A 26,577-nucleotide genomic window follows, 5' to 3' on the forward strand; every position below is an offset into this window, starting at 1 on the left:
CCTCCCATGAAGATTCAGATAGACCCCTCAAAACCACTTCCCAGAATTAATCAAGAGCGTATAAGTAAAGAAGCCCTTCAAGGCATAAAGCCCATAATAGAAGATTACAGGCTCAAGGTCTCATTATCCCTTTTACTAATCCCTGTAATACTCCTATTGCCCTTGTGAGGAAACCTAAGGGCGAGGGTCGGGGTTTGTCTAGGACTTCTGAACAAGAAACAACATTGTTATCCCTAAACACCCTGTTGTTCTTTTTTTTGCGGTACGCGGGCCTCTCACTGTTGTGGCCTCTCCCGTTGTGGAGCACAGGATCCGGACGCGCAGGCTCAGCGGCCATGGCTCAGGGGCCCAGCCGCTCAGCGGCATGTGGGATCTTCCCGGACCGGGGCACGAACTTGCGTCCCCTGCATCGGCAGGCGGACTCTCACCCACTGCGCCACCAGGGAAGCCCCACCCTGTTCTTCTTAACCCTCATATATTGCTAACATCCATTCCTACAGGAAGCACATTCTTTACTGAAATTGATTTATGCAGTGCATTCTTTAGTATTCCAGTTGATGAAACTAGCCAATACCTTTTCCCCCTCACTTGGGAAGAAAAAAAAATTCACCTGCACAGTAATATTTCAGAGTTTACTGAGACTTCTGCTTACTTCTTACAAATCCTGAAGGCTGATCTTGATGATAAAAAATTCCCTAGAGGTTCCACTTTGTTGGAATATGTGGATGATCTGCTTCTCTGCTCTCCTTCTCAAGCCCCTTCACAGGAAGACAGCAGCCACCCGCTAAAGCTTTTAGCCTTAAAGGGACATAAGGTCAGCAAGGAAAATTACAGTTTGCCCAAACCCAGTTTAGATATTTAGGGCATCTACTATCAGAACAAGGGCTACACCCAGATCCAGATAGATTTCATGATGTCCTAAGTTTCCTCAAACCCCAAACTAAAAGCACCAAAGCTAGTCGGTTATTGCTAAAATTAGATTCCGAATTTCCTTCTTATAGCCTAACCTCTTTAGTATGTTTGACTAGATAATAACAACCCTGACCCAATTTTATGGGAAAAACCACATAACATAGCCTTTAAGGCGTTATAGGAGAGTTTGATGAACCCATCTGCCCTTGGGCACCCCAATGATCAGATTGCCTTTGTCCTTTTTTGTATAAGAAAAGTAATGCAATGCCCTTGGGGTACTCACTCAAAAACACAGGGCCCACCACTCACCCATAGGCTATGATAGCCAGCAACTGGACCCTGTGACACTGGGATACCCCCTCTTGCCTTACAGCCACTGCCCTTTTGGTTAAGACCACTGAGAATATCATTGTGGGATCCCCTTTAACCACTTTGGCACCTCATGCAGTAAAAGCCCTCCTGAATTCTCATCATACTCAACATTTCTCAGTCAGTCGCTCACTTCCTATGAAGTCCTTTCATTAACTCTCCTCACGTGACCCTTTTACATTGTAGTAAACTTAACCCTGCTGCTGTTCTCCCCTCCGTCCCCGACACAGTCCCTCCTGACTGCTTAATGCTGATGGACCACCTCCTGACTCCTCGTGATGATCTGCAGGCAATTCCTTTGGGTAACACTGACTTCTCATGGCTCACTGATGGTTCTTATTTAAGCGGTGACAATGGCAGATATTGTGCTGAGTATGCTCGTGCAACTCCTTCTGATGTTGTTGCGGCAGCACACTTACCTATGGCTACGTTGACCCAAGAGGCTGAACTATATGCTCTTACACAGGCCTGCACTTTAGCCAAGAGCAAAACTGCCAATATTTATACCGATAGTAAATATGCTTTCCGAACAGCTCATGATTTCAGAATGTCGTGTAAGCAATGTGACTTCCTTAACTCCAGTGCAAATAAAAGCCCCCTATGTTTAGGAATTATTGGGTGCAATAATTTTACTTGCTTGCTTTAGCTATCATTAAGATTCCAGGGCCTTCTAAACTTGACTTTCTGGAAGCTAAAGGAAATCAGGTTGTTTTTTTTTTGTAGTCTGTGTGCATTCTTTTTTTTTTATATATTTTTTCTGCTTTATAACAAATTTAATCAGTTATACATATACATATGTTCCCATACCCCCTCCCTTTTGCGTCTCCCTCCCACCCTCCCTATCCCACCCCTCCAGGCGGTCACAAAGCACCGAGCTGATCTCCCTGTGCTATGCGGCTGCTTCCCACTAGCTATCTACCTTACGTTTGGTAGTGTATATATGTCCATGCCGCTCTTTCGCTTTGTCACAGCTTACCCTTCCCCCTCCCCATATCCTCAAGTCCATTCTCTAGTAGCTCTGTGTCTTTATTCCTGTCTTACCCCTATGTTCTTCATGACTTTTTTTTCCTTAAATTCCATATATATGTGTCAGCATACAGTATTTGTCTTTCTCTTTCTGACTTACTTCACTCTGTATGACAGACTCTAGGTCCATCCACCTCATTACAAATAGCTCAATTTCGTTTCTTTTTATGGCTGAGTAATATTCCATTGTATATATGTGCCACATCTTCTTTATCCATTCATCCGATGATGGACACTCTAGGTTGTTTCCATCTCCGGGCTATTGTAAATAGGGCTGCTATGAACATTTTGGTACATGACTCTTTTTGAATTATCATTTTCTCAGGGTATATGCCCAGTAGTGGGATTGCTGGGTCATATGGTAGTTCTATTTGTAGTTTTTTAAGGAACCTCCTTACCGTTCTCCATAGTGGCTGTACCAATTCACATTCCCACCAGCAGTGCAAGAGTGTTCCCTTTTTTCCACACCCTCTCCAGCATGTATTGTTTCTAGATTTTTTGATGATGGCCATTCTGACTGGTGTGAGATGATATCTCATTGTAGTTTTGATTTGCATTTCTCTAATGAGTCAAGATGTTGAGCATCCTTTCATGTGTTTCTTGGCAGTCTGTATATCTTCTGTGGAGAAATGTCTATTTAGGTCTTCTGCCCATTTTTGGATTGGGTTGTTTCTTTTCTTGTTATTGAGCTGCATGAGCTGCTTATAAATTTTGGAGATTAATCCTTTGTCAGTTGCTTCATTTGCAAATCTTTTCTCCCATTCTGAGGGTTGTCTTTTGGTCTTATTTATGGTTTCCTTTGCTGTGCAAAAGCTTTGAAGTTTCATTAGGTCCCATGTGTTTATTTTTGTCTTTATTTCCATTTCTCTAGGAGGTGGGTCAAAAAGAATCTTGCTGTGATTTATGTCATAGAGTGTTCTGCCTATGTTTTCCTCAAAGAGTGTGATAGTGTCTGGCCTTACATTTAGGTCTTTCATCCATTTTGAGCTTATTTTTGTGTATGGTGTTAGGGAGTGGTCTAATCTCATACTTTTACATGTACCTGTCCAGTTGTCCCAGCACCACTTATTGAAGAGGCTGTCCTTTCTCCACTGTACATTGCTGCCTCCTTTATCAAAGATAAGGTGACCATACGTGCGTGGGTTTATCTCTGGGCTTTCTATCCTGTTCCATTGATCTATCTTTCTGTTTTTGTGCCAGTACCATACTGTCTTGATTACTGTAGCTTTGTAGTATAGTGTGAAGTCAGGGAGCCTGATTCCTCCAGCTCCGTTTTTCCTTCTCAAGATTGCTTTGGCTATTCGGGGTCTTTTGTTTTTCCAAACAAATTGTGAATTTTTTTGTTCTAGTTCTGTGAAAAATGCCATGCCAGTGGTAGTTTGATAGGGATTGCCTTGAATCTGTAGATTGCTTTGGGTAGTAGAGTCATTTTCACAATATTGATTCTTCCAGTCCAGGAACATGGTATATCTCTCCTCCTATTTGTATCATCTTTAATTTCTTTCATCAGGGTCTTATAATTTTCTGCATACAGGTCTTTTGTCTCCTTAGGTAGGTTTATTCCTAGATATTTTATTCTTTTTGTTGCAATGGCAAATGGGAGTGTTTTCTTGATTTCACTTTCAGATTTTTCATCATTAGTATACAGGAATGCCAGAGATTTCTGTGCATTAATTTTGTATCCTGCTACTTTACCAAATTCATTGATTAGCTCTAGTAGTTTTCTGGTAGCATCTTTAGGATTCTCAATGGATAGTATCATGTCATCTGCAAACAGTGACAGCTTTACTTCTTCTTTTCCGATTTGGATTCCTTTTATTTCCTTTTCTTCTCTGATTGCTGTCACTAAAACTTGCAAAACTATGTTGAATAATAGTGGTGAGAGTGCGCAGCCTTGTCTTGTTCCTGATCTTAGAGGGAATGGGTTCTGTTATTCACCACTGAGAATGATGTTGGCTGTGGCTTTGTCATATATGGCCTTTATTATGTTGAGGAAAGTTCCCTCTGTGCCTACTTTCTGGAGAGTTTTTATCATAAATGGATGTTGAATTTTGTCAAAAGCTTTTTCTGCATCTGTTGACATGATCATATGGTTTTTATCCTTCAGTTTGTTGATATGGTGTATCACATTGATTTGCGTATATTGAAGAATCCTTGCATTCCTGGGATAAACCCCACTTGATCATGGTGTATGATCTTTTTAATGTGCTGTTGGATTCTGTTTGCTAGTATTTTGTTGAGGATTTTTGCATCTATGTTCATCAGTGATATTGGTCTGTAGTTTTCTTTTTTTGTGACATCTTTGTCTGGTTTTGGGATCAGGGTGATGGTGGCCTCACAGAATGAGTTTGGGAGTGTTCCTCCCTCTGCTGGATTTTGGAAGAGTTTGAGAAGGATGGGTGTTAGCGCTTCTCTAAATGTTTGATAGAATTCACCTGTGAAGCCATCTAGTCCTGGGCTTTTGTTTGTTGGAAGATTTGTAATCACAGTTTCAACTTCAGTGCTTGTGATTGGTCTGTTTATATTTTCTCTTTCTTCCTGGTTCAGTCTCGGAAGGTTGTGCTTTTCTAAGAATTTGTCCATTTCTTCCAGGTTGTCCATTTTATTGGCATAGAGTTGCTTGTAGTGATCGCTCATGATCCTATGTATTTCTGCAGTGTCAGTTGTTACTTCTCCTTTTTCATTTCTAATTCTGTTGATTTGAGTCCTCTCCCCTTTTTTCTTGATGAGTCTGGCTAATCGTTTATCAATTTTGTTTATCTTCTCAGAAAACCAGCTTTTGGTTTTATTGATCTTTGCTATCATTTCCTTTATTTCTTTTTCATTTATTTCTGATCTGATCTTTATGATTTCTTTCCTTCTGCTAACTTTGGGGTTTTTTTGTTCCTCTTTCTCTAATTACTTTAGGTGTAAGGTTAGGTTGTTTGTTTGAGATGTTTCTTGTTTCTTGAGGTAGGATTGTATTGCTATAAACTTCCCTCTTAGAACTGCCTTTGCTGCATTCCATGGGTTTTGTGTCATTGTGTTTTCATTGTCATTTGCTTCTAGGTATTTTTTGATTTCCTCTTTGATTCTTTCAGTGATCTCTTGGTTATTTAGTAGCATATTGTTTGTCCTCCATGTGTTTTTATTTTTTACAGTTTTTTTCCTGTAATTGATACCTAGTCTCGTAGCATTGTGGTCGGAAAAGATACTTGATATGATTTCAATTTTCTTAAATTTACCAAGGCTTGATTTGTGACCCAAGATATGATCTATCCTGGAGAATGTTCCATGAGCACTTGAGAAGAAAGTGTATTCTATTGTTTTTGGATGGAATGTCTTATAAATATCAATTAAATCCTTCTTGTTTATAAATGTGTCATTTAAAGCTTGTGTTTCCTTATTTATTTTCATTTTGGATGATCTGTCCATTGGTGAAAGTGGGGTGCTGAAGTCCCCTACTATGAGTGTGTTACTGTCGATTTCCCCTTTTATGGCTGTTAGCATTTGCCTTATGTATTGAGGTGCTCCTATGTTGGGTGCATAAATATTTTACAATTGTTATATCTTCTTCTTGGATTCATCCCTTGATCATTATGTAGTGTCCTTCTTTGTCTCTTCTAATAGTCTTTATTTTAAAGTCTATTTTGTCTGATATGAGAATTGCTACTCCAGCTTTCTTTTGATTTCCATTTGCATGGAATATCTTTTTCCATCCCCTGACTTTCAGTCTGTATGTGGCCCTAGGTCTGAAGTGGCTCTCTTGTAGACAGCATATATATGGGTCTTGTTTTTGTATCTATTCACCTGGTGTGTGTCTTTTGTTTGGAGCATTTAATCCATTTACATTTAAGGTAATTATTGATATATACATTCCTATTACTATTTTCTTAATTGTTTGGGGTTTGTTTTTGTAGGTTTTTTCCTTCTCTTGTGTTTCCTGCCTAGAGAAGTTCCTTTAGCATTTGTTGTAGAGCTGGTTTGGTGGTGCTGAATTCTCCTAACTTTTCCTTGTCTGTAAAGGTTTTAATTTCTCAGTCGAATCTAAATGAGATCCTTGCTGGGCAGAGTAATCTTGGTTGCAGGTTTTTCTCCTTCATCACTTTCAATATGTCCTGCCACTCCCTTCTGGCTTGCAGAGTTTCTGCTAAGAGATCAGCTGTTAACCTTATGGGGATTCCCTTGTATGTTGTTTGTTACTTTTCCCTTGCTGCTTTTAATATTTTTTCTTTGTATTTAAGTTTTGATAGTTTGATTAATATGTGTCTAGGAGTGTTTCTCCTTGGATTTATCCTGTATGGGACTCTCTGTGCTTCCTGGACTTGACTATCTCCTTTCCCATGTTATGGAAGTTTTCAACTAGAATCTCTGCAAATATTTTCTCAGACACTTTCTTTTTCTCTTCTTCTTCTGGGACCTCTATAATTCAAATGTTGGTGCATTTAATGTTTTCCCAGAGGTTTCTGAGACTGTCCTCAATTCTTTTCATTCTTTTTTCTTTATCCTGCTCTGCAGTAGTTATTTCCACTATTTTATCTTCCAGGTCACTTATCCGTTGTTCTGCCTCAGTTATTCTGCTATTGATTCCTTCTAGAGAATTTTTCTTTTCATTTATTGTGTTGTTCATCATTGTTTGCTCTTTAGTTCTTCTAGGTCCCGGTTAAGCATTTCTTGTATTTTCTCCATTCTCTTTCCAAGATTTTGGATCATCTTTCCTATCATTCCTCTGAATTCTTTTTCAGGTAGACTGCCTATTTCCTCTTCATTTGTTTGGTCTGGTGAGTTTTTACCTTGCTCCTTCATCTGCTGCATATTTCTCTGTCTTCTCATTTCATTTAACTTACTGTGATTGGGGTTTCCTTTTTGCAGGCTGAAGGTTCGTAGTTCCTGTTGTTTTTGGTGTCTGCCCCCAGTGGGTAAGGTTGGTTCAGTGGCTTGTGTAGGCTTCCTGATAGAGGGGACTAGTGCCTGTTCTGATGGGTGGGGCTGGATCTTGTCTTTCTGGTGGGCAGGGCTGTGTCCAATGGTGTGTTTTGTGGTGTCTGAACTTATGATTTTAGGCAGCCTGTCTGCTAATGGGTGGGGTTGTGTTCCTGTCTTGCTAGTTGTTTGGCAGAGGGTGTCCAGCTCTGTAGCTTGCTGGTCGTTGAGTGGAGCTGGGTCTTAGCGTTGAGATGGAGATCTCTGGGAGAGCTCTTGCCAATTGATATTACATGGAGCTGGGAGGTCTCTGGTGGTCCAATGTCCTGAACTCGGCTCTCCCACCTCAGAGGCTCAGGCCTGATACCCAGCCAGAGCACCAAGACCCTGTCAGTCACAGGGCTCAGAAGAAAAGAGAGGGAAAAACAAAAGAAGGAAAAATAATAAATAAAATAAAATAGTTAAAATAAAATTAAAAAGTAATAAAAAGAGAGCAACCAAACCAATAAACAAATCCACCAATGATAACAAGCGCTACAAACTATACTAAGATAAAAATCAGAAACAAGTCAGTGTCACACAGCAAACCCCAAGTCCACAGTTGCTCCCGAAGTCCACTGCCTCAATTTTGGGATGATTCGTTGTCTATTCAGGTGTTCCACAGATGCAGGGTACCTCAAATTGATTGTGGAGATTTAATCCGCTGCTCCTGAGGCTGCTGGGAGAGATTTCCCTTTCTCTTCTTTGTTCGCACGGCTCCTTGGGTTCAGCTTTGGATTTGGACCCGCCTCTGCCTGTAGGTTGCCCTCAGGCATCTGTTCACGCCCAGACAGGACAGGTTTAAAGCAGCGCTGATTAGGGGACTCTGGCTCACTCGTGCTGGGGGAGGGAGGGGTACGGTAGTTATAATTGGAATGTGGGGTGAGCCTGTGGCGGCAGAGGCCAGCGTGACGTTGCAGCCGCCTGAGGTGTGCTGTGTGTTCTCCTGGGGAAGCTGTCCCTGGATCACGGGATCCTGGCAGTGGTGGGCCGCACAGGCTCCTGGGGTGGGTGTGGAGAGTGACCTGCGCTTGCACACAATTCTTGGTGGCTGCAGCAGCAGCGTTAGCATTTCATGCCCATCTCTGGTGTCCGAGCTGATCGCCACGGCTTGTGCCCGTCTCTGGAGCTCGTTTAGGCGGTGCTCTGCCTTCGGTGGGCAGACAGGGAAGGGATCCCCTCTCCTCGCGCACCCCGAAACAATGGTCTCTTGCATCTCTGGAAGGTCCAGACTTTTCCCCGGACTCCCTCCCGATTAGCTGTGGTGCACTAGCCCCCTTCAGGCTGTGTTCACGCAGCCAACCCCAGTCCTCTCCCTGGGGTCTGACCTCTGAAGCCCGAGCCTCAGCTCCCAGCCCCCAGCCCCCGCCTGCCCCGGCAGGTGAGCAGACAAGCCTCTCGGGCTGGTGAGTGCTGGTCGGCACCGATCCTCTGTGCAGGAATCTCTCCGCTTTGCTCTCTGCACGCCTGTTGCTGCGCCCTCTGTGGCTCTGAAGCTCCCCCCACCCCAAGCCCCACCGTGAAGGGGCTTCCTAGTGTGTGGAAACCTTTCCTCCTTCACGGCTCCCTCCCAGAGGTGCAGGTCCCGTCCCTATTCTTTTGTCTCTGTTTATTCTTTTTTCTTTTGCCCTACCCAGGTACGTGGGGAGTTTCTTGCCTTTTGGGAGGTCTGAGGTCTTCTGCCAGCGCTCAGTAGGTGTTCTGTAGGAGTTGTTCCACGTGTAGCTGTATTTCTGGTGCATTTGTGGGGAGGAAGGTGATCTCCGCGTCTTACTCCTCCGCCATCTTGAAGGTTCCCCCCCCCCGCCACCAAAACTTTTTTACTGGAATAACATTGGTTCATTTGCTCTGGGTCCATTTTAGGGGAGTATACAGACATTACTTTCCCTGTAGGATATCACCAACCAATGGGGAAATCACCTATAAATCATCTTGCAATAAGCTTAAACTTAGTAATAAATCTTGATGGTGTTTTGAGAGCAGTGAGAAGTGTACTTCTCTCCAGTTTATCCTGATTAACTGCTTGACACAACTGTATCAATGTTTGGCTCACATGAGTGGTTACTTTTTTCTTAAGTACCTCCCTTCAGTGTTCTGGACCTATTCTGGGGATAGTCAAGCTCCTAGGCTTCACTGTTACGTTTAATAACTTTGCTTTTTCATGGCAAAGGAAGAATCAGAGCTGTGGGACATTAATATATTAAAATACTTAAGAGAAAGTTGAAAGAGATGCAGCCTGGGTTTCAGTGGCCTCTGTTCTCACTCCTCATGGTAGGGCGTTGGCATGCTGCTGGGGGCCTGCTGGTTCTTGGGGGGGCAGGCCTCTGGAGGACGGGGCAGGAGGGCCACAGAGACCAGCCTAAATCTGACCCTCACTAGGGCTGCCCCTTGTCCTGGAGTCATGAGGGACAGCCCTAGGCTACCACACAGAACCTGTGCTCTTAGACAGTGTGTTCCGCAGCTTTAGTGTTTGTATTTGCACCTACCTGCAGCCACTACTACGTTGACCTCTGGAAATATCACATCAGCTGTTCTTGAGACAAAACACTGTTTGCTCATTTTCTTCTCTAGGCCCTGTCCCTTTGATGTTAAGTGGTGGATTTGGTGGAATCTGCCTCTGGCTTGCTGTTTACCCAGTGGGTTGTATCAAATCCAGAATTCAAGTTCTCTCCATGTCTGGAAAACAGGCAGGATTTATTGGAACTTTTATAAGCATCGTCAAAAATGAAGGTGAGTCTGCCAATTGCTGAAACAGTCTGCCAATTGCTGAAACAATCTGCCAATTGTTGAAACAGAGGAGGTACGTATAGAGAGTGGTCATTTGGCTGCTAGTCTTGTCGAAGTTGATCAGATGGGTAATCGCTCTCTTCCACCGCCTCACTTTGCTAACAGTGTATGTTATTCACATTTGTGGATTTGTTTCCAGACCCCTTTCTTTAGCTTACTTCATTATTCTCAAGAATGTTTATTTATTTTTTGCTGTGTTGAGTCTTTGTTGCTGCGCGCTGGCTTTCTCTAGTTGCGGCGAGCGGGGGCTACTCTTCATTGCGGTGCGCGGGCTTCTCATTGCGGTGGCTTCTCTTGTTGCGAAGCACGGGCTCTAGGCACATGGGCTTCAGTAGTTGTGGCTCGCGGGCTCAGTAGTTGTGGCTTGCGTGCTCTAGAGTGCAGGCTCAGTAGTTGTGGTGCACAGGCTTAGTTGCTCCGCGGCATGTGGGATCTTCCTGGACCAGGGATCGAACCCGTGTCCCCTGCATTGGCAGGCAGATTCTTAACCACTGCGCCACCAGGGAAGTCCCCTCAAAAATGTTTAAAGCTCTGATTCCTAACTTTTGGGCCAGGATTTTGTTTCTAAGTAGCCTGGTGAGAATTTTTAAAGTATGTGTTTTGTCTAAGAGGACAAATGTTTCAGAGTTAGCACCACTTTTTTTTTTTTGGCTGCACTCTGGGGCATGTGAAACTTCCCCAACCAGGGATCCAGCCCACTCCCCCTGCAGTGGAAGCGTGGAGTCTTAACCACTTGTTTTAAACAGTTATCATCAGGAGATGAGCTCCAACAGCATATCAGTAAGGCATTTAAAAGAATGTACATCCTTAATGATAAGACTTCTGCAATGAGAAAGGCACTAAGCAATTTCTGAAGGTGATTTGCTATCAGTTTTTAGCTATTCAGGTGGATGAAGACGTTTGAAGTAGTGTTTGTATAAAGCCAATTTTATGCCACTGGTGAGTAAAGACCTGTCCTTCCAGCATCCACTGTACGTCTTAAACCTTGGATGTGCACTTTTCTGTCTTGATTTTGAGAGAAAGCGAGCACAGTAACGGCATGCAGAAGCTGCTTTAACCCCAAATAGAGCACAGCCATCTTGTATATTACTAACAGTAACCCCTTTTAAATTTGCATTACACTTGAGAGTTTTCCAAAGTACTTACACCTCCCTCATCTGCCTGGATCTTCAGAACTGCCTTGGGCAGTGCTAATACTAGAAACAGGTCTTCGACGTCAATGTCAGTGCTCTGTGTTCTGGCCCAGGGCCTCGTGGTCCTCGCCCCCCCAGGTGAAGCTGCGAAGTTGCTGCCGTCCGTGGCTCTGTGGCTGCCTCCTGTCTGCCCACGTGAGGCCCCCTGCTCTGCCTGATCCGCTTACCAGGAGGTAACAGGCACGGGATCGGTGACTGTTCCCTGGGCCTCGCCAGCTTCGCTGCAGACCTGCCCTTGCCCTTGTTTCTACTAGTCTGTCCACTTCCAGGAGTCCAGGGAAACCTGTTCCATCACTGCTGGTTTCTAGCGCTATTGTCTGGATTTGTAACTGTAAAAATATCTGTGCTGTGTGGGTTCCTGGGATATTTCCAAGGAGGGGGAGCTTAGTCTCTGGTCACCCTTTTGTTTTCTAGGAATAACGGCCTTATATTCTGGACTGAAACCTACCATGATTCGCGCGTTCCCTGCCAATGGGGCGCTCTTTTTGGCCTATGAATACAGCAGGAAGTTGATGATGAGCCAGTTTGAAGCATACTGAAGTGTTCTGGCAAACCTCGATCCAAGTGAAGCTGTTTGAGGACTGCAGTTCTCAGGGTTTCAAGGAGTACAAGACCAATGTGGAATTTTTTGATTCTGTGGGAATTTTTTTGTCTTCCATTTTTCTACCTTCTACCTTAAACTTTATAGAAGAGTTTCTCTTTTATATTATATAATTTCTGCCCATAATTGTAGTGAAATGGAAAAGTTGCTGCTCTTGTCCTTGGTGGGACATACAGGGTGGGCTGCTGGCCCTAGGTACCTAATCAGAAAGGCTAAGTAGAGCTCTATCAAGGGCTTTTGCATAAACCTGTATGTGTACATGCAGTTTAGATGGTTCTGTGTTGTGAGTGAAGCACAATTTAGTTCCATGTTTAATCTCAGATCTCACTAGAAAAAACCAGAGGTAACCATGTTTCATGAGGATGGTTATAAATGCTTAATCCATTCTAGATGTGGGTCTCTTTTAAAATCTGCAGAGCCCGTATCCTATAATAATTGGTTAAAGTTTTTAAAAAGTTTTCCTGTGGTGCTTGAAAACTAAGGCGTCCGTCTAGATTCTAAAGAGGAGAATATACCTGCATACTGGTGTGGCTCCCGTGTTCTTGGTTTAAGTTTCAGAGTAAGCGTCCTGGATTTTCCCAAGGTGCTCCTCGGTGGCAACAGTGCCATCCATCTTCTTCCAGGTGGGATCACAGTCCAGGCGGGATCACATTCCAGGCTTGGACACATTGCTGGGTGTGGCCCAGAGCCTTTGGGAAGCAGCACGGCCCTCGCCTGTGCCAGCCCCTCCTCCCGTCCCAAGGAGCTCCTCTCTGCTGGGCTTGAGCTCAAGGCAGGGGCTGAGGGGAGGGGCCTGGGCTGCTCTGTTTAGACTGTGGCCCACAGCGGCCCGAGCTTCTGCCTCTGTGTGTCCTGGCCTGGGCGGGATCCCAGAGAAGTCTGTGGGACCACCTGTGGGGCTGCTGATCCACTCTGGACCACGCCCTTCTTGCCTCTGCCCATCGGAAGCCCTTCCAGGGAGCAGCGTGCCAAAGCCGAGAGAGGCCCTGGCTCCCCGTCTGGGGACGGAGTGGTGGTGCTTGTGGGAAAAGTGGTCTCCTTTCAGGGGGAACCAGAGTGTCGTGCTTGCACTCCCCGTGAGGGGTGTCAGGGCTGGCCCAGGCTGAAGTTTGTCTCGGGATCCCTCACTCCTTGCCATGCTGGAGCCTTTCATGTGGGGTACTGGCTGTTGTGAATTTCAGTGATGGTGGTCTCTGGGGTGTGACTTAATCAACGAAGCAAAGGTAATTTCATTAAACTATGCCGTACGTATGCACTACTTACAAACCCTGGTTCATCTGACTCCCGTAGACTTGGGATGGGCAGCTGTTCCCTGGTCGTCTGGTTTACGGGAGCCCTTGTCGTCACCAGTGAGGTCAGCCGCCTCATTCTGTGCTGCTCCAAGACCCCCCAGGCCTCTAATAAAGAGTGCTTAATCGGCCCCCGCGGCTGATGTGGTGATCACGATCCACACTGGTACGTCCGCCCCTGCCGGCAGAATGGAAGCCGTGTGTGAGACCTCCAGTTTGCACACGTGTTTGTTCTCCCTGCAGGCTCGGTGGCGACTCCAGCCAGAAGCCAGAGAGGGTCGGGAAGGCCAGCTGCTGGCAGACGTTTAGTGGAGGGGGGATGCCCGATGTTGTGCCCGATGGGCTCCAGAGCTATGCCTGGTCTTCCGTTTGCCTCTTCTTGAAAAGCAATTTTTCTACCTTACTTTTGTCCGTACTTAAACGGTCAGTAGCTACTGAGTGGTGCTTCTTCTGAACAGGCCTGGATTGAAGCAAAAACAGCAAATGGGACTGGCTTCCCTCAGGAAGTGACCTGCTCCAGAGCCCACCGGGCCCCTTTGTCTAAGCCCTGTTGGCAGTAGGTCTTCTCACGTGTTGTCCTGTGAACCGTTAACTGAATATCTTCAACAGAAACTGTCTAAGGCAAGTAAGAGTGAGTGGGAGTAGTGAATGGAAACTTAAGACAGAGTTGGTGTTTTTTATGTTTCATTCTGTTTGCTTAATTCATGGTTCAGTATTTGGGTACAATTTGTACCATTTCACATCTGTACTCCAGACAAAAATAGAGTAACTTGAAATACTGTGTTTAAAGAAATTCTCGTGTTCTATCATTAAATTTGCCTAATAGTTGACTATATGATTTGTTTAAGTACTTTACGTGCTAAGAACCAACTGTCAGGAATGTTTGAGTTATGTATGGTGATATTTTAAGGTGATGGTTTTATTGCAACGAGCATTGGGTTTTTTTGTCAGCAAGATTCCTGATGTAAAATGACTACTGATATAAATACATATTCTGTATACACTGCAGTTACGAAACGTGGCCCACTAGAATTACTCTCCCTCCACCAGGCTCTGTATGTGATGTGACTGATTTGGCAGGATGCCATTCTATTTTTTAAAATAAACTTCTGGATATCAAGTTTTGGATAGTTCTGTTCCAGGTCAGTAAATTCTATTCAAGAAAACCAGTAGCGTTCTGATATATTATGATCTAAGTTTCTCAAGTTGTTTAACGAATTCTTCGCACTGGGTTCTAGGAAAGCAGCCCTGCTGGAGGCCCTGAACAAGTTCTCTTTATGAGCAAAAGCAGAATAGTGTGACAGCTCATAATTGCCAGAAATTTTAATCCATTTTGGAGGGTTAGGGAAGAGAAACCCCCCCACCAACTGTAATTTCCTTTATTTCAAAAAGCAAGATTCTGAAAACCTGGGGTTTCCCAACTTGTGCCAGTGTTAAAGGTAGATCTTACTCCTCACTTTTTTTCCCATTCACCTAGGCCTGCCCGCTGATCTGCCCTCCACAGATTATAGCTGCAGGAATTTTAAAGGCAATAACCTGGGCTGCCACAATACATTTCTGTAACCCAAATGACAGGGAATAATGTAGTCATAACATGGAAGGAGTTTGAAAGGCTGTGTCTCCAAGAGCTCTTCCTCTAAGGGGAGTCAGATTAAGGGGAGTAGAATAACCTTTGCAGCTGGGCTTTTGGGGGGCTATTTTGAGGGGGAGAGAAGCACCTGCATGGCCTTCCACGCCACCACGCTGGCGGCTCTCCTCCCATCCCTGCTAGGTTGGCACCCACCAACCCTTCTCTATAAACGGTTGCTCTAGTTTCCCTTAAAGAATACTGCCTGTGGCAACCTCCAGACCTCCTGGGGCTGCCAACCCAAGTGGCCAGTGGTTAGTGCTCTGTTAAAACACTGCTTAGTTGGAATGGTCTGTCCCAACCCGCCAAATCCTATTTTGTTTATCGTGTGCTTTTTGCAAAGTGCAAGGTTTTTCAGTAACGAGTGCCTGTGTTTTAGCAGAGGCGCTGGTTCCCATCATTTGCTACTTTTCACTTCCTGATCCATTCAACTTGGGCTAGATTGTTGAGAGCCTTGCCAATAAAAGGAAAATCACCCAAATAGTCAAGCCAACATAGAACTGTTTTCAAAGACAATTAGGGCCTTAAGATAATGGCAGTGAAAGTACTTAGAATAAAGTAGCACCTGGTACCAAAGAGAAAATGATTCCCTGTGGACACAGGACTAACCAGTGTCTATAATGAAAACTTGACCTTACTTCAGAGTTCCCCAAGCTTAGGTGAAGCTGGTTGTGAGCAGGGGTGAGGGGTTTTAAAACAATCTCTGCTGACATTTCTGATGCTCATTAATAGTTTGTAAATCAAGTAGAAGGAGGAAATTAGAAATTACTTTTCTAACAAATCTGAAATTACAAATGTAAAACAAAGCAGGGAATGAATACTTGTCCAAAAATAGATAAGTAAATAAACCCACAGTATTGGGGGTAATCACAATTTATAAATATGTTACTTTGATAGGAAAGTTTTATTTCTGAGTCCTTAAGTGACAACTAACGTTCCCGTGTACTGTTTCAAATTTATCTCAATACAAATGAAAACTGTGACTTCTTTCAAAAAAAACTACTGCCATTGACATTCTCCCTTGTATATATTTAATACAGTTCTCAAGGACATACGTATATATATATGTAAATGTATCAGCAAGGAAATAGGTTTAATAGGTAGCAAGGATTGGGAAGAACATGATTCTAGCCAGAAGGGGAACTACAGTTAGTCACGTCATCAAAATAGACCTCGACTGCAAACTCTGGACGGTAAATTTTCCATGCTTTTGGTTTGTGGGGATTATCCAATTCACTTCTTGAAAGATAAAGCCTAGAATAGAAAAAAAAATTACATTTTATTGTAGGGCTAACAGAAAAGCCATGCTGTAGGACACCCTTGTTAGAGCTTTAAAAACAAAAAGCCTTGCTGGCCACCATCAGTCTCGACCCCTCCTCTGCATCTAATTAGCTTTCAAAGACCAGCTCTCCCACTTTCTCTCTTAAGACACAAAAATACCATGACCTTCAGTAAGAACGTATCACTGATCCTTTTAATATTGCCTTTTATGGAATGAACATCTACATTTAATTTCTATATGTGATAAAGCAGACTAGATGTGTATTAAAACCCAGTAATAACAAGTGTCTTTTAAATGATGAAGTTGGCATTTTGGGGAAATTAAGTCGCATAATAAAAACAGCTTTACCAAGGAGTATGGACATTCACACGTTAAATCTTCAGAAAGTATAAAAGTGAGGAGAAAAGTGATCTAGCATGTGGCTTCTCTACTATGAACGTGGTGTTTTAAAGGAAAACACTGTGCCCTTTAGCAAGAACCACTTTTGAGAAGTAGTACCAAATGAAGTTCCACCTAGATGTCTACTTGAGGGACTTCGCTCATGTTATAAGTCGAAGTTTTCTGTCTGGATACATCCAGGGGAAAAAATTGGTAAAAATGTTCCATCAAATCCAAAGTTCACTCTATCAATATCCACTAAATGTGTGTGCATTGTAGGTGTTTGGTCTAGGTTTTTATTTACCATCACCTTAGTGGACTTGAGGTGGGATTAGGTGCAGTCTACATTTGAAGAAAAGGCTAGGATTGTATGTCATGGGAACTGTCAATTCATGCCACATACAATCATAACCACTTCTTCAAAACTCTTCTGTATGGTTTTTTGAATGTTATCTTTCCTTTTGTATTGAATGGTATGGTGATGCCAATCTCAAATTTTCAGCACCACAGTACAGAAGACGTGGAGAACTTCTAGATTTAGGAATGAGTTTCAGATATGATAGAGGTTCTTTGGAATACTTTTCAAATCAGTTACTTTTTAAAACTAGATTACCCGATTTAGTTATAAGAAAATCAGTTTTAAATGGGAGACTATTACTGATTTTTTAAAAGCTGTCCTCACTGATACTTACTGTGTCTTATAACTTCTGCCCTAGATGTAAGTGTGTCAACTCGCTTTTAAACTAGCTGAAGCCTCCCTGGATGACACCTTCCTGTGGCACAGAATTTGGTGTTGCTCAGTCATCAGTAAATCCACACATACTGAGGACCTGCCATATTCAAGGTACTGAACAAACTCATATTAAACTTTCATGGGAGGCATTTGTTGCCACACTCAAGATCTGCTTATAGTATGTTTTATAACACAGTCCTATGGCATGGACCTTGAGGATAATGCAACAGTGGGTCTCAAGAATAGCCATATTTTTACAATCAGAGAAGAAAAGGAATCCAAATCGGAAAAGAAGTAAAACTGTCACTATTTGCAGATGACATGATACTATACATTGAGAATCCTAAAGATGCTACCAGAAAACTACTAGAGCTAGTCAATGAATTTGGTAAAGTAGCAGGATCCAAAATTCACAGCAATGTCTTGATTCCTATACACTAGGGATGAAACATCTGAAAGAGAAATTAAGGAAACACTCCCATTCACCACTGCAAACAAAAAGAATAAAATACCTAGGGATAAACCTACCTAAGGAGACAAAAGACCTGTATGCAGAAAAACGTAAGACACTGATGAAAGAAATTAAAGAGGATACAAACAGATGGAGAGATATACCATGTTCTTGGGTTGGAAGGATCAACATTGTGAAAAGGAGTATACTACCCAAAGCAATCTACAGATTCAATGCAATTATCAAACTACCAATGGCATTTTTCACAAAACTAGAGCAAAAAATTTCACAGTTTGTATGGAAACACAAAAGACCCCGAATAGCCAAAATAATCTTGAGAAATAAAAATGGAACTGGAGGAATCTGGCTCCCTGACTTCAGACTATATGACAAGGCTAGAGTAATTAAGACAGTATGGTACTCACACAAAAACAGAAATACAGATCAATGGAACAGGATAGAAAGCCCAGAGATAAACTCACACACATATGGTCACCTTATCTTTGATAAAGGAGGCAAGAATATACAATGGAGAAAAGACAGCCTCTTCAATAAGTGGTGCTGGGAAAACTGGACAGCCACGTGTCAAAGAATGAAATTAGAACACTTCCTAACACCATACACAAAAATAAACTCAAAATGGATTTGAAACCTAAATGTAAGGCCAGGCACTATAAAACACTTAGAGGAAAACATAGGAAGAACACTATGACATAAATCACAGCAAGATCCTTTTTGACCCACCTTCTAGAGAAATGGAAATAAAAACAAAAAAACAAATGGAACCTAATGAAACTTCAAAGCTTTTGCACAGCAAAGGAAACCATAAACAAGTTGAAAAGACAACCCTCAGAATGGGAGAAAATATTTGCCAATGAAGCAACTGGCAAAGGATTAACCTCCAAAATATACAAGCTGAATATGAAAAATGAAGCTCAATACCAAAAAAACAAACAACCCAATCCAAACATGGGCAGAAGACCTAAAAAGACATTTCTCCAAAGAAGATATACACAGTGGCAACAAACACATGAAAGAATGCTCAGCATCACTAATCATTAGAGAAATGCAAATCAAAATAACAATGAGGGGCCTCCCTGGTGGCGCAGTGGTTGAGAGTCCGCCTGCCGATGCAGGGGATACGGGTTCGTGCCCCGGTCTGGGAGGATCCCATATGCCGCGGAGCGGCTGGGCCCGTGAGCCATGGCCGCTGGGCCTGCGCATCCGGAGCCTGTGCTCCGCAACGGGAGAGGCCACAACAGTGAGAGGCCCGCGTACCGCAAAAAGAAAAAAAAAAAAAAAAACAATGAGGTATCACCTCACACCAGTCAGAATGGCCATCATCAAAAAATCTACCAACAATCAATGCTGGAGAGGGTGTGGAGAAAAGGGAACCCTCTTGCACTGTTGGTGGGAATGTAAATTGATACAGCCACTATGGAGCACAGTATGGAGGTTCCTTAAAAAACTACAAATAGAACTACCATATGACCCAGCAATCCCACTACTGGGCATATACCCTGAGGAAAACCATAATTCAAAAGAGTCATGTACCACAATGTTCACTGCAGCTCTGTTTACAATAGTCAAGACATGGAAGCAACCTTAAGTGTCCATCAACAGGTGAATGGATAAAGAAGATGTGGCACATATATGTAATGGAATATTACTCAGCCATAAAAAGAAATGAAATTCAGTTATCTGTAGTGAGGTGGATGGACCTAGAGTCTGTCATACAGACTGAAGTAAGTCAGAAAAAGAAAAATACCGTATGTCAACACATATATATGGAATCTAAAAAAAAAAAAAAAAAAAGTCACTATGAACCTAGGAGCAAGACAGGAATAAAGACACAGACCTACTAGAGAATGGACTTGAGGATATGGGGAGGGGGAAGGGTAAGTTGTGACAACGTGAGAGAGTGGCATGGACATATATACACTACCAAATGTAAAATAGATAGCTAGTGGGAAGCAGCCACATAGCACAGGGAGATCAGCTTTGTGACCACCTAGAGGGGTGGGATAGGGAGGGTGGGAGAGATGGAAACGTAAGAGGGAAGAGATATGGGAACATATGTATACGTATAACTGATTCACTTTGTTATAAAGCAGAAACTAACACACCATTGTAAAGCAATTATACTCCAATAAAGATGTTAAAACAAAACAACAACAAAAAGATGTGGCACATATATACAATGGAATATTAGCCATAAAAAGAAACAATCAAGTTACTTGTAGTGAGGTGATTGGACCTAGAGTCTATAATACAAAGTGAAGTAAGTCAGAAAGAGAAAAACAAATACTGTATGCCAACACATATATATGGAATCTAAAAAATTGGTTCTGATGAACCTAGGGACAGGGCAGGAATAAAGACAGACATAGAGAATGGACTTGAGGACACGGGGAGGGGGAAGGGTAAGCTGGGAAGAAGTGAGAGAGTGGCATGGATTTGTATATACTACCAGGTGTAAAATAGCTAGCTAGTGGGAAGCAGCTGCATAGCACAGGGAGATCAGCTCGGTGCTTTGTGTCCACCTCGAGGGGTGGGATAGGGATGGTGGGAGGGAGACGCAAGAGGGAGGGGGTATGGGGATATGTGTATACATATAGCTGATTCACTTTGTTATACAGCAGAAACTAACACAACATTGTAAGACAATTATACTCCAATAAAGATGTTAAAAAATAGCCATATTTTTTAAATAATCAGATCACAATAAGGAAGGCAATGAAGAACAGTGACTCAAGGATTTTTTGGTTTCTATAAATTGGGCTTATGGCAATTAGCAAAAGACTTGTCATTACCTCTTACATAAACATTCGAGACTAAGCTGTTTCTACTGGATTATACCATAACCATACCTGTTATTTTGTATAAATGATGTATGGAACCAAAAGAAAAATGGACAGTTGTCATAGTATTTAGGAAGAGCCTAAAAAGACATGGTAAAAAAAGAAAATTAGTTCTTAGTTTCCATTTTACTGTGAAAAATAATCTTTCCAAAGGGATTAAAATCCCTTCCTTTATTCATCTGTACGTTCATCAAATAACTGTAGCTATTGAATATGCAGCACTTACCGTCAACATTAGACTCAAGACACCAAGGCAGAGACTTTGAGAGATTGCTGTTCCTTTCTCTCGCCATTTCTAGCAAAATTTTTAAGGACATGTATTTTCTCTATGATAGATATTTATAAATTTAGACACTGGTCTTTTAATCTGGTTTGGATAGTGCTAAACAGAATCTACTAAGGACCTATGTCTATTTCTGCCCCAATGATATCATCCGTTCCTACAAGGAGCAGCTACATTGGATAATTAACCACGATTGATGATGATAGAAATACCTAAGATTTCTGAAAGTGCTTTCATCTCATGACCCTTGACAATCACAAAGGCCAGATATCACCAACATCCCCTTGGCTAGTGCCCCTACACCAGTGCTTCTGCTTAGAGACCACTGATTCAGAGAATTCAGACTGGCTCCGTTATTCAAGGGGAGCTATCCCGGCCACTTGCTTCAACACATGTACCATTTCAAACTTAGTAAATTCTCCGCCAACAGGGAGCAAGCAGGGGATGCAGGCGGGCACAGGAAATAAGCTTTAAATTGAGCAAACACAGTTATACGTTGGCGGTTCTGGTTGATGATTTAACAGGAAAATGAAACTATTGGGGCTTAGAAATTTGCTATATACAGAATAATCAGACATACATTTGGTAAATGGTAACATCAATTATACTGTAATGACAATGGCAGATATTCTTATTTTTCATAAATATTGGATTAAATATGCTACTTTAAATGAATTATACATCAATTGAGAGGAAAGCCAAATCTCCCTCACTTTAACGTATTTTATAAGTTATGGGGAGCAATGTGTTTTAAAGAAACAAACCAAAAATATCACTGCTATGTAGTTTAGACCTTGGTTTCTTTTTTAACATCTGGGTTTTTGTATTTTTTTCTTATTTGAAAATTAATACATGCAAATTGTATATAATTTAGAAAACAAATGAGTAAAAATATATTTAATTACATATTTTCTTTTAAAAAAAATTCTATATAGAAATCTGACTTGTTTCGTCTCCCCATCCCTGACTAGGGGTTGACATCTCCTGTCATCTCCCTTGTTGGGAATTGTAGCAAAGGAAATCCCAAACCAGAATCATTCAGAAGACTAGACAAGCTTAGCAGCATAGATTGTTTCTTGATTACTCACCGAACAAGAAGAGAGAAATTTCACTTTCACCTCATCATACAGAGCTGGACAGTTGGAGAGATTAATTATTACTCTGTCTGTTTCACCATCATGAACCATCTGTGGATGAATACATGGAATTCAGAACTATAAACTTAACTGATAATGAGACAACAGTGAAGTTCATGTTCACTTACTGAGGCTTCTTCTATTTAATCACGTACTCTTGGTCTCATAGCCCAATGACTACATGTATAAATGTTAATATTTATTTCTATAAAGTTGCAATACTGGTAACATTTTTAACAGGCCATCGTGGTTGAGGGTTATGGTGGAACACTTGAAAAGCAAAGTATTCAATTTTCTATTAGACTTTAACCAAGTAAACATTAGTGTTGAATGTATGTCACCTAATTTTCATATGTTGGGAATACATAAGAAGCTCAATTTTAAAGCTAGTATGCGTATTTAAAAAGCAATGCCTAGTTGCTCACATTTTATCAAAAATGTGTTTGCTGATGGGATCGTAGGCCTTGTCTGTAGCAGACTGCTGGATGGAGTGACCAAAGGTAGGCCAAGTTTCTGGAATGAACGATTCTGAAGCTATACTGATCATCTGTTACGGATACACCCTTGTATGATAATGACCCCCACAGTGAGAAAGGTCTGTGCTAGGCCCTGTGAAAAATACAAAAGAAAGTGAAGACTCCGTTGATACTTCAGGGAGTAAAACACATCAGGAACAATAGCAGAATAGCATAGAACTACGTGTTAAGCTGTATGATGAAGACTAAGGGTGCAGCTGTGTGCTTCAGGGAGGCTAACAGGCGTAGAATGAGAAAGTGTCACCGAGGAGGTAGAAACTGAGATGGGCGTGGAAGGATTTGTATAAATGAAGAGGAGCACTGAGGCGGGATCCAGATGGTGGAGTAGGAAGATGCTCCCACGGACACTCCAAAACTACAGCTACGTGTGCAACGGCTCTCTTTGAGAAAGACCTGAAGACTAGCAGAACAGCTCTCCTACAACTAAGGATATAAAGAAAAAAACACATTGAGACAGGAGGAGGGCAGAGATGTGGTCTCAGCAGGACCCATACCCCCAACATGGCTACCCACAAGTGGGAGGGGACCTCACAAACACAGAGGTTCTCCCTAAGGAGAGGGCTTTGAGCTCCATCAGGCACCCCAGCCCTGGGGACCTGCACCAGGACAATGAGCCCCCATAACATCTGGTTTATGAAAACCAGCAGGGCTTGTATCCAGGAGAGCTGTAGGAAACCAAGACTCTGCTCTTAAAGGGCACACACACAAATTCACTCACTTTGAGTCCCAGGACAGAGGCAGCACTTTGCAAAGTGCCCAGGCCGTATGTGAAGTACATTCATGAACTTGAGGGTGAGTGCCAAAGGGGGGGAAGAAACGCCTCTGGGCAACAAAGTGCTGGTGGGCATCATTTAAAAAATTTTCCTTCTACCTAGGCTGGCCCAGCACTGGCAGGTGCCATTTCAAAACATTTGCCCTCTACCTTGCTACCACCACTCACCCCAACACCAGCATTCCCCTGCAGACCTTTCCTGCCCAAAGCAGCTCCTCCCAGCTGGCACCCCTCCAAAGCAGCTGCCACCCTGCCATATCCAGCGGGAGTCCTTGGCTGGTTGTAGTCCCCCTCCTCCCAGGGTGGGAGCCAACCCCACTCACAACTGTACCTGCAACTCTTGTGCTTGGGCCCCACAGCCAGCCACACTGGGGCCAGCCTTGTCCACCAGTGAATGTGCAGCAGCTGGGGCCAGGCCACACAGGCAGCTGGCTTGGGGGCCAGCCCCTTCCACCAGTGTGACTGCAGCAACTGTGGCACCATACAACAGGACGGGCACATGCAGCCCACACAGAAAACATCCCTGGCTCTGGTGACCAGCAGGGGTTGCTCTTCTGGGCCCCACAGGAAACCACCTACAAAACCTTCTTCAAAACCAGAAGATGTAGCTAATCTACCTAATACACAGAAACAAATGAGGAGACAGGAATATGTTCCAAATCAAAGACTTCAGGATAAGAACCACCGAAATGGACATAAGTCATCAACCTGATAGTGTTCAAGTACCCATAAAGATACACACCAAACTTGGAAGAAGAATGAACACAGTGAGAACTTCAACAAAGAGATACAAAAAAGAACCAATCAGAGCTGAAGAATACAATTACTGAAAGGAACAATACAGTAGATGGAATCACGAGCATATGAGGTGCAAAAGAATGGAAAAACAACTAGTTATGTACAAGGGAACCCCTATAAGACTATCAGCTGATTTTTCAGCAGAAACTTTACAGGCCATGAGCGAGTGGCACAATATATTCAAAGTACTGAGAGGGAAAAACTTATAACCAAGAATACTCTATCCGGCAAGGTTGTTGTACAGAATTGAAGGAGGAATAAAGTTTCCCTGACAAGCAGAAACTACAGGAGTTCACCACTGAACCAGTCGTACAAGAAATGTTAAAAGGACTTCTTTAAGGAAAAAAGAAAAGGCCATTACTAGAAATCAGAAAACATGTGAAAGGAAAAATCTCCCTGGTAAAAGCAAACGTAGAGTAAAGGCAGTGGATCAACCACTTACAAAGGTTATAAAGTTTAAAGACAAAAGTTGTAAAATCAACTATAACTACAATAATCAGTAGGTATACAAAATCAAAAGATGTAAAATGTATCAAAAACATAAAACATGGAGTGGGGGGAGTAAAAATGTAGAACTTAAGTAATCAACTTAAAATAGACTGCTATACACATAGGCTGCTATACACGAACCTCAAATTAACCACAAACCAAAAACCTAATATTGAGAAAAATTAGAAAAAGGAATTCAAACATAATGCTAAAGAAAGTCATCAAATTCCAAAGGAAGACAGCGAGAGAAGAAGGAACATAGAAGAACTGCAAAAACAACCAGAAAATAATTCACAAAATGGTATTGAGTACAACCTATCAATAATCACTTTAAATGTAAATTCTTCAATCTAAAGACATAGGGTGACTGATAGATTAAAAAAAAAAAAACAAGACCCATCTATATGCTGCCTACAAGAGATTCACTTCTGATCTGAAGACACACACAGACTGAAAGTGAAGGGATACAAAAAAATATTCCATGCAAATAGAAACAAAAATGTGGGGTAGCAATACTTATATTATACAAAACAGACTTTAAAACAAAGGCTGTAGGACAGCCACATGTAAAAGAACATTCTCTAACACCATGTACAAAAACTCAAAATGGATTAAAGACCTAAATGTAAGACCGGATACTATAAAACTCCTAGAGGAAAACATAAGCAGAACACTCTTTGATGTAAATTATAGCAATAATTCTTTGGATCTGTCTCCTAAATCAAAGGAAACAAAAGCAAAAATAAATGGGACCTAATTAAGCATATAAGCTTTTGCATAGCCATGGAAACCAATGACAAAATGAAGAGACAACCTACTGAATGGGGAAAAATATTTGCAAATGATATGACTGATAAGGGGTTAATATCCAAAATATATAAGCAGCTCCTACAACTCAACATTAAAAAAAAAAAAAAGGCCATTAAAAAATGGGCAGAAGACCTGAATAGAGATTTTTCCAGAGAGGACGTGCAGATGACCAACAGGCACATGAAAAGATGCTCAACGTTGTTAATCATCAGATAAATGCAAATTAAAACCACAATGAGATATCACCTCAAACCTGTCAGAATGGCTATCATCAAACAGAAGACAAGCCTCTTCAATAAGTGGTGCTGGGAAAACTGGACAGCTACATATAAAAGACTGACATTAGAACACTACCTAACACCATACACAAAAATAAACTCCAAATGGATTAAAGACTTAAATGTAAGACCAGACACTATAAACGCTTAGAGGAAAACATAGGAAAAACACTCTGACAGTCATAAACCACAGCAAGATCTTTGTGGACCCACCTCTTAGAGTAACGGAAATAAAAACAAAAATAAACAAATGGGACTTAATTAAACTTAAAAGCTTTTGCACAGCAAAGGAAACCATAAACAAGATGAAAAGACAACCCTCAGAATGGGAGAAAATATTTGCAAATGAAACAATGAACAAAGGATTAACCTCCAAAATATACAAACAGCTCAAGGAGTTCAATATCAAAAAAACAGGGCTTCCCTGGTGGCGCAGTGGTTGAGAGTCCACCTGCCGATGCAGGGGACGCGGGTTTGTGCCCCGGTCCAGGAGGATCCCACATGCCGCAGAGTGGCTGGGCCCGTGAGCCACAGCCGCTGAGCCTGTGCGTCCGGAGCCTGTGCTCCGCAACGGGAGAGGCCACAGCAGTGAGAGGCCCGCGTACCGCAAAAAACAAACAAACAAACAAACAACAATCCAGTTAAAAAATGGGCGGCGGACCTAAATAGACATTTCACAAAAGACATACAGATGGCCAAGAGGCACATGAAAAGATGCTCAACATCACTAATTATTAGAGAGATGCACATCAAAACTACAATGAGGTCACCTCATGCCAGTCAAAATGGCCATTATCAAAAAATCTAGAAACAATAAATGCTGGAAAGACTGTGGTGAAAAGGGAACCCTCATGCCCTGTAGGTGGGAATGTAAATTGATACTATGGAGAACAGTATGGAGGTTCCTTAAGAAACTACAAATAGAACTACCATATGACCCAGCAATCCCACTACTGGGCATATACCCTGAGAAAACCATAATTCAAAAAGAGACATGGGGCTTCCCTGGTGGCACAGTGGTTAAG

General features: G+C 42.3%; 1 protein-coding gene across 1 annotated transcript in view; it reads right to left on the bottom strand.

The window, feature by feature from the left end:
• Positions 1-15,819: 15,819 nt before the first annotated feature.
• The window catches only part of LOC309792390 (phosphatidylinositol 3,4,5-trisphosphate 3-phosphatase TPTE2-like), a 120,532-nt gene continuing 109,774 nt past the window's right edge, over positions 15,820-26,577 (bottom strand). Inside the window, exons 18-20 of the mRNA XM_082602008.1 lie at positions 21,822-21,920; positions 20,460-20,530; positions 15,820-15,999 (exon numbers count right to left, since the gene is read on the bottom strand). Coding sequence (XP_082458134.1) covers positions 15,873-15,999; positions 20,460-20,530; positions 21,822-21,920 — 297 coding nt within the window. The 3' untranslated portion in view covers positions 15,820-15,872. The remainder of the gene's footprint in view (positions 16,000-20,459; positions 20,531-21,821; positions 21,921-26,577) is intronic.

The sequence above is a fragment of the Mesoplodon mirus genome, assembly GCF_964341445.2.
Source record: "Mesoplodon mirus genome assembly, chromosome: 17".
Classification (NCBI taxonomy): domain Eukaryota; kingdom Metazoa; phylum Chordata; class Mammalia; order Artiodactyla; family Ziphiidae; genus Mesoplodon; species Mesoplodon mirus.